At 50.8% G+C, this 12,158-nt stretch overlaps 1 protein-coding gene and 1 non-coding gene across 2 annotated transcripts; both read right to left on the bottom strand.

Moving 5' to 3' along the window:
• Positions 1-9,396: 9,396 nt before the first annotated feature.
• On the bottom strand, positions 9,397-10,176 carry EV420DRAFT_1287390 (uncharacterized protein; the record flags this gene model as incomplete). The annotated part of the gene is made up of 1 exon (XM_060468332.1): positions 9,397-10,176. A coding segment is annotated over one exon (780 nt), but the record flags the coding sequence as incomplete, so codon positions are not given.
• A 1,014-nt stretch (positions 10,177-11,190) lies between these two features.
• EV420DRAFT_t398 lies at positions 11,191-11,284 on the bottom strand. The gene has a single exon. It is a non-coding gene; the product is annotated as a tRNA-Thr (tRNA).
• Between the last annotated feature and the right edge of the window lie 874 nt (positions 11,285-12,158).

Below are 12,158 nucleotides of genomic sequence, written 5' to 3'. Positions count from 1 at the left end.
TCGATGAAGTCTCGTAATGTTCGGGACGATTTTCTCGAACGACCTCACTTTCTTTCCCTTGTTGGCCTTGGCTGCTAAGTCATTGGCCTTTATGCCCCACCGCTCGTATGTGAAAGGCTTCTTTGAAGTCTATGATGAGGATGGTATCCCCTTCCTCAACTTCGGTTCCCCACTGTTGTTCTGGATCCTCGTCTGGGAGACGGAACGGTATTTTGCGGCAATTGCAGCGCGCTAAGGTTACCAAGCCCGTGTTCCAGTCGATAAGTGGGTTGTGCCTTTGTAGCCAGTCGTGTCCTAGGAAGATGGGTGTGGTTCCTAGGTCGACGACTGCTAATTCAATACGTTCGCTGTGGTCTCCAATCTTGAGTCGGACTTCAGCGAATTCGGTGATGTCGCTGCCCTTATTGCGAGTACCATCCGCGTTATAGACCGGAGTGGGGTGAGCCACTTATGCATGGTAATGCCATGATCACGGGTCCACTGTCGGTCGATAGCGCTTCCAGTACAGCCACTGTCGATCAGGGCCTTCATGGAGTGATGGGCCATAGTATCGAAGGTCTCCAATTGTAGGGTGATTGTGATATTTTGCCCCTTCGCTCTGCGGACGTACTGGGGTGGTTTGGTAAGCTGGTCCATATGTTCCAGCTTTCGGTATTCGTCCAGATAGGACTCCCCGACTTGGTTCTCCAAGTCGGTTACCAGCAGCTCATCCACCTCCGTCTGTTGGCAGGGGTGGACCCACTGTTTGAGAAGTGATATCTTCTCTCCCGGGGTCTTGGCGAGTCGCATAGCTCGCCGAGTCCAGGCGGCTCCAAAGGGCTTCAGCCATTGGGAGCCCTGAGAGTACTCCACCAATGCTGGTGGTATCGGGGTCTTCCTCTTGTCATCGCAGTCCATAGGTCGCAAAGGCCCTGCTCCTATGACCATGCGACCGGTCAGTTCCTTTTCACCTCGGTGCGGACACCCACTCGGGTTAGTTGGGACTTCACTGGATTTTGGAGAGTTCCGTAAACTCTTTAAACAACTAGGATCATTTCTGCCGTTAGTGCCATCCTTAAAGGGGAGACGTACCTGAAATGGGGAGCCTCTCTCCCCTGTGCGGCCCGCTTGATCCTTGTGGGCGATTGAGCTTTTTCAGCCGGTGTCCTCTAGGGTAGAGGTGGCCGCTCCTCAGTTATCCTTTCTACTTGGCTCCACGTGTGATGCTGGGTTATCTCCAGAGGTTTTACAACAGTCCGCCATCGGGTCCGCTGGGCTCCACCAGCCTTCAGCTTCATCCCTAGGCTCGCCTGGATTCCCCGACCTCACCATCACCGAAGTGGTCTGTCGTCGGGGAACCTTGATGCCTGGAGGAGATGCCAGTTCATCATCGTCTGGATCCACTGTCGCTATATGCGACTTTTCCGGGAGTCGGACTATGTAGTCCTCGTCTTGACCTCCCGTATGGCGGACGTTGCCTGCAGGGAACAACAACGTCACACCCCCAAGGTTCCACCCTTGGTTGCCTGTCAAACCGGTATACTCCTCTGCATCGTACGTGTGCCCCAAAGGGGTATTTGCAGAGGCTTGGACACAGCAGGTACCGTCAGCACTAGGACTTGGCTGATGGGGTTCATTGCTAGTTAAATCAGCAGAAATCCCGTGTATGCTGTTAGTGGGCAAACTCGAGGGTCCCCCTCCTGCTTTTATGCAAGCGTCGGGCAGAGGGGACAGGTGCGAGGAGCCCCGTCGATCCTGGGCTTCGTTCCTGGTCATGTCTGGACTCTTGATCCGTTGATCGAGAACTCGTTCCGGGTTCTTGATCGAACGATTGAGAGTTGCTTCTGGATCCTTGATCAGTCGATCAAGATCCGTCCCGCACTGGTACAGCCTCAAGCTGTTTGTCGGGTCTGACTCCTTCATGCCCGACCCTCGGGGTTCATTGCCCAGTGGGCGGTGGTAATCCCCTGATACACCGTTCTTGTTTTGCGATTCCTTCATAGTGCGAGATGAATGCAATATATTGTTACAAGTATCTACAGATACAGCATAAGTACAAACATTTGTGTCATAAAGCGTACCATGATAAACCCCAGCCGACGAAGTAGAATCGCAGAGTCCTATGCCGGCGTCTCTTTTATTTCCTCGATCTCTGTCGAGCTGGTGAGGTCTTCTTCCTCTATTTCTGCCAGAACGGCTCAGAGACGGGTTGCAAAAGTCGATGGCTTTTTCTTCGGGAATTTCAGCCACTTCGACTTGTCGGGCGGGCACTTATTGTCCCGCCCCTGGTGTCCGGTGTGTCCGCACCGGAAACATCGCTTTTCTCTTTTGAGACGATCGATGTCCATAGGTTCGCCTTCACCGCCGTAGGTGAATCCAGTGGCATCCCTTCTGCCCTTCGAGCCACTCAAAGAGCCCCCCGCTGTTCCGGGCTTGGAACCAGTGGTCCCGCTGGGATACTTCCCACCTTGTGCGAGATGAACTCGGTAGTTCTCGTCCATTTGTAGGACCCTGCACCTCCACTCCCAGTAGGTGGTAGGCTGCATATTGTCTCTGCCCATAATGATCTCCTTGACCCTGGGTCGGATTGCGAGGGCGACGACCTCCTCCATTTCCGCGTCGCTGTCGAAGCGTTCCGCTTCCATGGCCAACTGTTCGAACCTTTCAAAGAATTTGACAGCCGTTTTAAACTGCGTTTGTTGCAGTTTCTTCCATTGCATTCGTTTGATTTGAACCTCAGCCACCTCTCGGAAACATGTTCGGACGTTTTCCTGGAAGGTCTCCCAAGAGGAAAGGCGATGTCTTCCACTGTGTGGGTCCTTGTAGTGTTGTTGCTGATGGACCCACCAGGTCATCGCTTCCCCACCAAGTCGGTGGCCTGTGAAAACTACTCAACTTGGGCCATACCCATATGCTTCATTAAGCACGAAGTATTGGGTAAAGACTTCGAAGTAGTATTCGCAGTGGCTGAAGAAGCGATCTAGGTCACTGGCCTTCCCATAGAATTTGTCGGGGACCTCTATCAACGTCGGTTTTACGTTTCCCCAGGGGTTGGGTTGTCCATCGGAGATGACCCACCCATCTGGTGGGTCGGGTGGTAGAGAGGGATTGGTAGGTCGCAGTAGTGATCGGAGATTTTGATCGCTACGCGGTGATGGTGGTTGTGCTGGAGGTCGAGGCGGTCTTGGTGGAGGTCCTCCTCCACCTCCTCCTCCTGGTCCTCCTGGGCCACCACCACCTCCTCCAGGAGCAGCAGGTGCTGGTCCACCTGCCTTTCCTGTCAGCGCCGACTGGGAGGCTTCTCCGGCCATGCTGCGAGCATGGAAGGTTCCTCCCCCTGCCGCTTCCAGTCCTAGGGCACTGGAAGGTGCCCAGGTAGTGTCGGGGATCGGATTTTCCGGACCCACGATTCCTGGTTCATGGAACGATTCTTCACCATAGCATCTTCCTGGCACTATGGGTTGGTCGGGGTGAATTCGGTTCCAGTCAATTGCGGCATGATACCAGGTTTCAGTACGAAGTATCGCGTCCTCCAAGGCGGAACCCAATTCTGCAGCTTTATATGCTTGTCCTTGGTCAGACGTGGTCCAATTTACATTGTACCATAGTCGTCTGCTAGTCCATTCTAACATTTGCTGCCATGTTAGATCATATATTTGTCGGTCCGTGAGCTCCTGTGCTCGAGCCCTGGACGAACTCGGGTGGGTTATTGGAGGGGCTTCTACTGGGAGGGGGTTCATCCTCTTGGAGCCATTGTTCGATGACCATCCCTGCTCTGGTCCAGGGATCGGACCTGTTGTCGTGATCGGGGGGAAAACCGATGACCTGGTATCTGGAGAATATCGTATATCCTGCATCCCAGTCATCGTTCCACTGCCATACGCCCCAGAAGTATCGGCAGTACTCATCCCAGATCTCCAGGGCATCTTCACATCTCCAGATCCAGGGCCATAGTCCTTGGGGAGGGAGGAAACCCCCATCGTATCCATCGGTGATGAGCCTCCAGGCTCTGTACGCTCAGAATTTGTGGATTTTACCAGATAGCTAATTCCCCAGCCACCACACAAACCTACTATTTCAATCCCGGCAATATTGCTTAATGCCACCAATTATCCTTCCCCACTTGTACCCCACATCAATTACACGCCCCTTTCATTAATTCTGCCAGTCTTCTTTCATTAATTCCACCAGGCACCTGATTGTCGATCTCATGGAATTAGAATCCCATCTGATTGCCTAGCACAGCCGCAATTCCGCAGCACAGCCACAATTCCACAGCTCAAATAGCAATTCCATGGCATTAGCTCTAATGCCATGACCTTTCCTCAGTCTTTACTAAGGCTGTTATACCACCAAGAGATTGCCGCAAGCATCTACTTCAGTACACTTGCTTCAATGTACTTTGCCGCAGCAACACAGCAGCTGAAAATTCCAGAGATCGGTGGCATTCTTGCTAATCACTTCATCTATATGCGGTAAATCCATATGGGTGCTGTTACTTTCGAACCACAGTACACAGTAAAACCATGTGGGTGCTGTTACTTTAGAACCTTGGGAACATGTGTTTGGCATCATTTCTTACTAATCTATGTACTACAGACTTACTAAGGACTCGCTTCAAGTATTCTAAATTTATTCCGGAATTGTAGTATTAAAGCTAGTATACACCACGGAAAATAAGGAGTGGCTAGAGAAGTTACTGGACACTAGCCATCATCCACGTTATCGACCACCGTTATCGCTTGTACTCGCTAGGAGATAGACAATAACAACATAGTCACTCCGAGTTATACTCTCTGTCATGGCTTTTCTTCTAACGGTATTGGTGTACGCTCATATTGCACCAATACACGGAATTTGGTGTCCACAACTCGCTTTTATCTTTTAATCAGCCAGCATCATTTCACTTTCACCAGCCAGCATCATTTTACCAGTCTTCACTTTCTACGTCGCCATCGTTTCACCCCAGTTCAGCTCAGTACAGTTATGTCCCCGTGTGGACACAGATTAGGATCATTATTGCCACCAGCAGTGTCTGTCACGGAATTTCGGTCAACAGTTTCAGTATAGGACCTTCAGTCATGGTATTTGTTATCTTGCCGTCAGTTTCAGCATAGGATCACCTGCCTCGGTATTTGTTATCTTGCCATCAGCTTCAGTATAGGATAGTCTCCGTGTAGACTCAGGATCAGTATCAGTTTCGTTTTACCGCAGTTAACCTCAGTCCAGTTTTAGTTTCATCATCACTCAGTTCCGTTCATTGTTTGCCGCCACTAGTTCCCCTCATATCATCACCAGTTCGTCTTATCTTCGTTTTACCGCCAGTTTCTCGTTTCTCAACTACAGTCTTTGTCTCTTGCCGTCACGGTATTTGTTATCTTGCCAACGGTATTGCTCTTTGACGGCATTTTCTCTAATTCCGTCAACCTCACCCACGGCTTTTACTAGTTAAATTGCCGTCACTTCGTTCATGGTTTGCTGGTATTCCCAGTTATACCGGATTCCGTTCCTTCTCGTCTATCGAGACCCTTCCCGGCTTACAGCCAACGTTTTCTAGTACTCGATCGTTAAGGGTACTACTTCGCTGACTGCAAAGTCGCAGTGTATACTTGCGTTCTTGAGGAATTCATCGCACGGAGGTGCACTGAAACACTCGCACAACAACAAAAGCCTTTATTGCTGCTACGTGCCATTTGCTGTGAACTCCTCTAGAGTTTTGGTTTTTGCCGTTGCCACGGAAGTTTAGGCTCATCATCGGGTAGGAACCCTCCTTCTGGTGCAAGGAAGGGTTCGAGCTCATCGGGGGATTTTGCTCCCTCATACTCAACTGTGGCCAGGGCTCTGAGGCGACGGCAGATGGAGCAGTTGCAGTAGGGGTATGGATGGGGAGGGGTCTGGTCAAGCTCCCACGGGACTCAGTTTGGGAGGATGATAGGGTCCGGAAAGGGTTGGTCTCCGGCAAACCAGTCAAGGAGCCTGTCTCCTTCTGGTGTGTCTCCTGGGAAGATAACCCACTGTCCCCCGCTAATCGGGGATCCCTGGTGGGTGTAGTACTCTGGGAGCTCCTCATTATTACTGTCGGAGTACTCGGTGAATATGACGCTGTCAGGTCCGTCTTCGACGGCGTCATTGGTGGAAGTCTCTGAGATGTGGGCAAAGCGAGGCTCTGCGAACTCTCTAAGGTCGGCGATGGTGAAGAGGGTCAGGGGAATGACCTCGGATTCAGGTCGGGGGGAGGGCCAAACGAAGTCTGACTCATGGACGGACTCGTCGTCTCACCAGGAAGGGGGTCCGTCCACTCTGTAGGTTCCATCGGGGGTGTATGACGCGAGAGAGGTTGGAGCGTCATGCCACTCCGGCTCGGGAGATTCATCTCTTCGATGTCCTCCTGTGTTGGGTAATCCCCGTACTTCCCCTCATTCCTGGGCAGGGAGGAACGGGTTTTCACCTTCTTCGAAGGTGGTTCTTCGCCTGGTTCGTCCGTGGACGATTCAATCGAATACGTCACGGTAGAACCCACTCGTTCCCCTCTGGTAGAGATGCTCTCCATCGTCGTCGAACCCTGGGATGGCTGCGGATAACTCTGTGGAGGCAATGGATGGCTCCTTGGAGTCATTGTCGTCGCCCCATGTTGTGTCATCCCAGGATCCGTCCGCGTTGGTCCAGTACTCGGTGGTAAATCTGGGGTCGACTCGGTCGTCTCCATCGTCTGGAGGGATGCCGAGTCGTCCCAGCTCTTCTTCCCGAAGGGATTCTTCACCTTCACCATCTCAGTGATCCTCTCCCTGAAGCTCAAGCGTGGGGGGTTGCTCTTCTCTGTCAGGTAAGGGGTGTCGAAGTGTGTCTCGCTCCCCCCTTGGCCGTGGCATGAGGGACCGGAGTCGGACGGTGCTTGTTGTTTGTGAGGTTCCTGTTGATGAGCCATTGAGTCCATGTATTCTCCCTCTTCCGGGGGTCGGTGCTCTTTGGCGGTGGGTTGGTCAGAGGATATGAAGAACTGCGACTGCAGTTACTAGTGTCAAGATACTGAAGGTACTTCCGAAGATAATGGCGGTGCAGTCTGAGGGGGTGAGCAGCATAAAGTTCATTGTACCACAATGAATGTTTATGATCTCAGGGAACGGTGGGTGCCGTTTTTGAATAACGGGCTGAAGGTTTCTTTTTCTTTGGAAGTGTAACAGTGACTGCCTTGAAGCGGTACAGTTACCGTTGACAACGGTAAGGGTAGTAAGGGCAAGCTTCGGCTAATTGTTAAGCACTAACTCAAACCTTCGCCAAAGCTGGTCTCTATCCTGTCACTCACGTTCGGTGATTCAGTGTTAGAGAGGCGTTGGTAGATTGCGAGAAGTTAGGCATCACTTATAGCGAAAGCAAGGAGCTTGTAAGAGTTAGGAGTGTAAAACCTTAGCCAAAGCTGGGGTCTAAGGCCACAGCGTAGGCTAGCTTAAATACATGTTGGACTTGTACTAAGAATAGTGTCTACAAGGGCACATGCAGTGAGAAGTGCGTCATTCAACGAATGAGGAGTGAGGACACCAAAAGAAGTGTACTCCCGACGAATGAGAGTAAAGAGTGCATATCACCTGCATCTGCGTGGGACTCCATCTGAATGGGCTGCATCCCGTAGACCGCCCTCGACTGGCGGTCGACTCTTGTCCAACTACTAAGAAGCATGATGCCATCAAGAGAAGCATGATGGCGCATGCGGGTCGCTGGTCATCTGGGGGGCAGCAGCGTGAACTGGGGTGATGGCAGCCGGGTAACCGGGTAAAGAGTGTGCCGGTGGAATATTATGGGTCTGAGAGATAAGATAGGTAGGTCCGGGGTTCTGATGGATAAGGATAAGATAAGATAAGGAAAATAGGGGTAAAACTGTAATAGGAAAAAGCTTGGATGTGGGTGAGGAACCATTCTAAGTCCTTTTTAACAGCCTTGTTGAGGTACAACTTCTTATAGGCTTTGTGATGGCCCAAAATCTTCTCGTACACATTGCACAGGCCTGGTTTCAGCAGGGGGAAGACATTCAAGGACCAATTCATCCACCTGGCTAGCTGCTTCCACTCGCTCACAGTTCGGCAGTGCGAGGGAGTGTTGATGAACTCACAGATGGCAGTGATAAGCTCAGCTTTTGATTCGGGTGGGAGAGTCACGGTCATCTCGTTGATGTCAATCAAGAAACCAATGACGGTGAGGATAGCACCCCACAGTTGTTTCCTCTTCATATGGGGAATGCCCAGTTCATCCAGGAGGAGCAATAATTTTGCTTGTTTCATGGGGTAGAAGCATTGGTATGGCTCGTACCAGGTGAGACTGCCTTCCATCTCCCAACTCCACGTATCATCGACATAGCAGAACAAGTCGAGAATAAATTTTATGAAGATTGCGATCCAGATGATCAGGCCCATGATAGAGGCCCAATTGCGAGATGAGGCACAGCTCCTGAAACAACTATGCCAATCTACGGTGCGTATCAAAGCACCACATTCAATGCCACGATCCAGATCCTCCCTCGTGGGTATGTTTGTCGTAACGACCTGCTTTATTTGCCAGAGAGGATGAGCAGGATGGTGTCGGAACGCCTCTGAGACATCGGACTTCCATAAGACCAGGTGGGCATTGCCATGTTTTCAGCGAAAATGGAGCAAGGCAGGCAGGAATTGGTGGAGAGTATCCATCCGGGGTCCACGAGTAAGCTCTTTGTCAATCATGCTGTTCTGAGAGAATATGCCACAGCTCTGATGTGATACCAGGCATAGCTTGTCAGAATGTGGTATTGGTACAGCCAACACAGGAGTGCTGTACATCCCAGGTAGCAGATCTAGGCCAAATGGAGGTGAGAAACAACGTTTCTCAATCTTGATATCTCTCTGATGAGCGAGAAATGACTGTTCTGCTTTGCTCGCAGGTGGAGCCCATGAATTGTCCCAGGTTTCCGGGTACCCCTCAGCATGTTTAATGTGTGCCCAAGGCCAGAATCCTTCATGCAGTGAGGTTATGACCGACTCAACAAATGGAGTGTTGGGATGAGAGATGAGTAGAGATTCAAGGTGATCCACCTTGATTGGTGTGCTCACGTCAAACAGGTGAGGATAGTTCTTAATGGTGCTCATCGCAGCCAGGTTCTCAAACTCGGAAGCGGGAGGATGAGGCAGAGGTTTGTCAACCTCAGTATAGTGAGCGGTACAGCTTTCAAATCGAGTAGGGTCGCGCCAGGCATACCCTCTCATATATCTCGGTATGTGACTGACCGCAGTGATTGCGTCCTCATTTACCAACCCCAGTTCTTCACAACAGTCCCAGTCTGGGGGATATGTGTCACCCTCATCATTGTCCAACTCTACATGCCTGTTAGCATGCCCAGCGAACTTCGACAGGTCAGCCTGAATAGCAGCAAGCTCAGACAGACTTCCCGGTGTTTCAGCTGGGGCAAGACTTGCTGGAGTGATCATTGGATTTACAGTTGGAGCATACATGTCGGTAGCGACAGTCGTCAGCTGAGCACCGACCACCATTCCAGTTCTGACAAATCTCCCTTTGTCGTTTCTTTGGTTGCCCACCTTCTCTGCTACTTCCACTAGTGCCGGCCTCACTGGGTGGAGCCACATAGGCAAGGCCAGTAACCTTGAGATAAGACTCCTTGAGCTCGATGAACTCGTGGATGTTGTTGAAGAGCATTGTTCCATGGGACGAGGCAATATGAGCACGGCAGGCTTTCTCGAAGACGATGACTTGTGGGTCCATGCTGGGGTGGTGATGCTGGAACAAGTTGTTGATGAACTTGTAGTATCTTCTGAGCTTGGCTTGCCGTCCATTGAAGATGTGGTTGAGGATTTCCTCATATTTGTCCCAGACAAACTTCCAGTTGTCATGGTTGACGACTTTGTGGGCATAAGAGGTCTCGGCCATTTGGAACACGAGTCCATTCCTGAGGGAGTGTGTGACAGTTGTTGGGACACTGGGACTGTTGAAGTAGGAGTGGACTTCATTGAAGTTAATGACACTCCCGTAGACGATGGCTCTGAGGCTGTTGTCCGTGAACGGAGGGGGGTGAGAGTTCTTGATGAGGCAGAGACACTCTTTAGGGTCCACGGAGAAGTTCTCGTATCGCCTTTTGACTGCCAAATGTGCGGGTGAGAGGACTGCATTCTGGATAGTTCTGTTGACCTCCCAGTCAAAGAGGGACGGATCAAGCTTGCGCCATTTTGCGTGTCCTTCAGCCTCATCAGCAGAGGAGTCCGACTCGGAGTCGGAGTCACTTGAAGAGGTGGATCGTCATCGATGTCTGTGACATCAGTCATGGCGACATCAGCCATGTCTGCTCTGTGACCATGAACAGGGTCGGGACCTTCCACGGCTCCTACTCCATGCATTTGGAGAACCCCTATTCTGTCTGCCAGCTGCATCGTCGGGTGGTTGTCTTTGCCTACCCCTATCCGCTGCATCAGCAAGCGATTTTTTGTGAGCGTCGATTTGAGTGAGCCAGGGTTCGAGCATGGCATCATCGTAGATGAGGCCATGTCGCTCACATGCTCGACCAATGTAGGTCAATATCTGGCGGATGGCAGTCGTCTTCAGGATAGCTTCATCGAAGTACTGCTTGTTGATCCTCTCGAGGTCACGGTGAATGGCATTCCTGATGCCTTCATCTTGTTCCTCTTGTCTCTGTGGCTCCTCCCATGGTCTGAATGGTCTCCGCTCTTGACCAGCGTCTTGCTGAGGTGGACCATTGGACATAGTATGGGCTGTAGTTGCTGTAGTTGTTGATATATAGATCAAATAGTATATTCAATGTAGTGAGCACTACTACGTCTAGTGAGACTGTAAGTATACGAGGTAAAGAGAGGATACTGAGGGTCATACCTGGCGAGACTGTGAGGATATGTGGCAGAGAGAGGATGACCCCTCTTCTGCTCACAGTCTGCCAGGTAACGGCCAATCTGCAGGATCAGGATTGCATTCCGCCTTGCTTGCAACCTAGGAGGTGAAGGCGAGTGGATACAACAGTCAAGGACTGGTACAAGCTCGACTTACTTGTGCTCAATCCACCTGTAGCTGCTACTCTGATACATTAAACAGTGTTAGTTGACACTTAATTGTGATACATCAACAGCGTCAGTTTACACTGAACCTATATAGGGGAATCACGCAGATACTACAGGAGGCTTTAGTAAGCACAGCGGCCGGAATGAAATGACATCATCAGAAAATAGCCGGCCAACCGAGAGTCGAACTCGGGACCTCCAAAATAATTCTGAATTGCATCATATAATACTAATCATAGTCATGCTAACCACTACACCATACCAATGTTAATATTAAAAGTATTCTTACTGTATATATAGCCTCTTTTTTCGCAGATCACCACAACTACTTAGCTAATCCCGCCTCTTGGGTGACGCATACCAAATCCGTCAATACTAATTTATCTGAGTGAAATTATTTAAAATCATAAGATATATATATTAAAAATGCAAAAATATATTAATATGTATATAGGAGGGGCGATGAGCGGTGGGCGGGCTTGTGTAACAGAAACAAAGAGAATGGGATTTGGCGCCAAGGGAGAGATTTCGAAGGGTGACGTTGGACGCATGAAACATAATGCTTGCTGGGAATAGTGGAGGGAGGGCTGATGGATGGGTATACGCATGTCGATGGGATGCTGGGGCAGCCAAACGCACCTCACTTCCACCACTCAGGAATAAGGGCGGGATAACGAAGTGGCTGTCATGGAATGCGTGGTAGTCCAACAGGGATAAGAGCTGGCAGTGGGGTTGGCCTCATTTGGCAGCAGTGGCGGACATGACGACAGTACCACCATTGCCTTCCCTGTTGTAAAAGGGGGTGGTTCATATGCCAGTGGGAGGCACCGTAATTGGCTGGAGGTGCAGCTTGGGGTGCAGGGTGTTGGGTCAGCTCGTGTGGTGGCGACGGTGGCGGCTGGGAAAGGATATAGTGAATGCATCGTACTCTCCAGTATGGGAAAATGGAAGATGCAACACGATAGCAACGTAGGCGGTGCATACAGCATAGGGAAAGCTCATGTTGGAATCACCGCAGTACTAGCAGTGGGATGGAGTCGTTACAGGGTCATTTGAACCTCCATGCTCTGAGTGCCATCGTCATCGTCGAACATCGGTGTCCAGCCTGTTGTGAACCCTCCCGCCCAGCATCCTTCT

The sequence above is a fragment of the Desarmillaria tabescens genome, assembly GCF_030435595.1.
Source record: "Desarmillaria tabescens strain CCBAS 213 chromosome Unknown EV420scaffold_568, whole genome shotgun sequence".
NCBI classification, from domain to species: Eukaryota; Fungi; Basidiomycota; class Agaricomycetes; order Agaricales; family Physalacriaceae; genus Desarmillaria; species Desarmillaria tabescens.
Note: the sequence above shows the minus strand (reverse complement) of the source record. Positions and strands in the feature narration are given on the sequence as shown.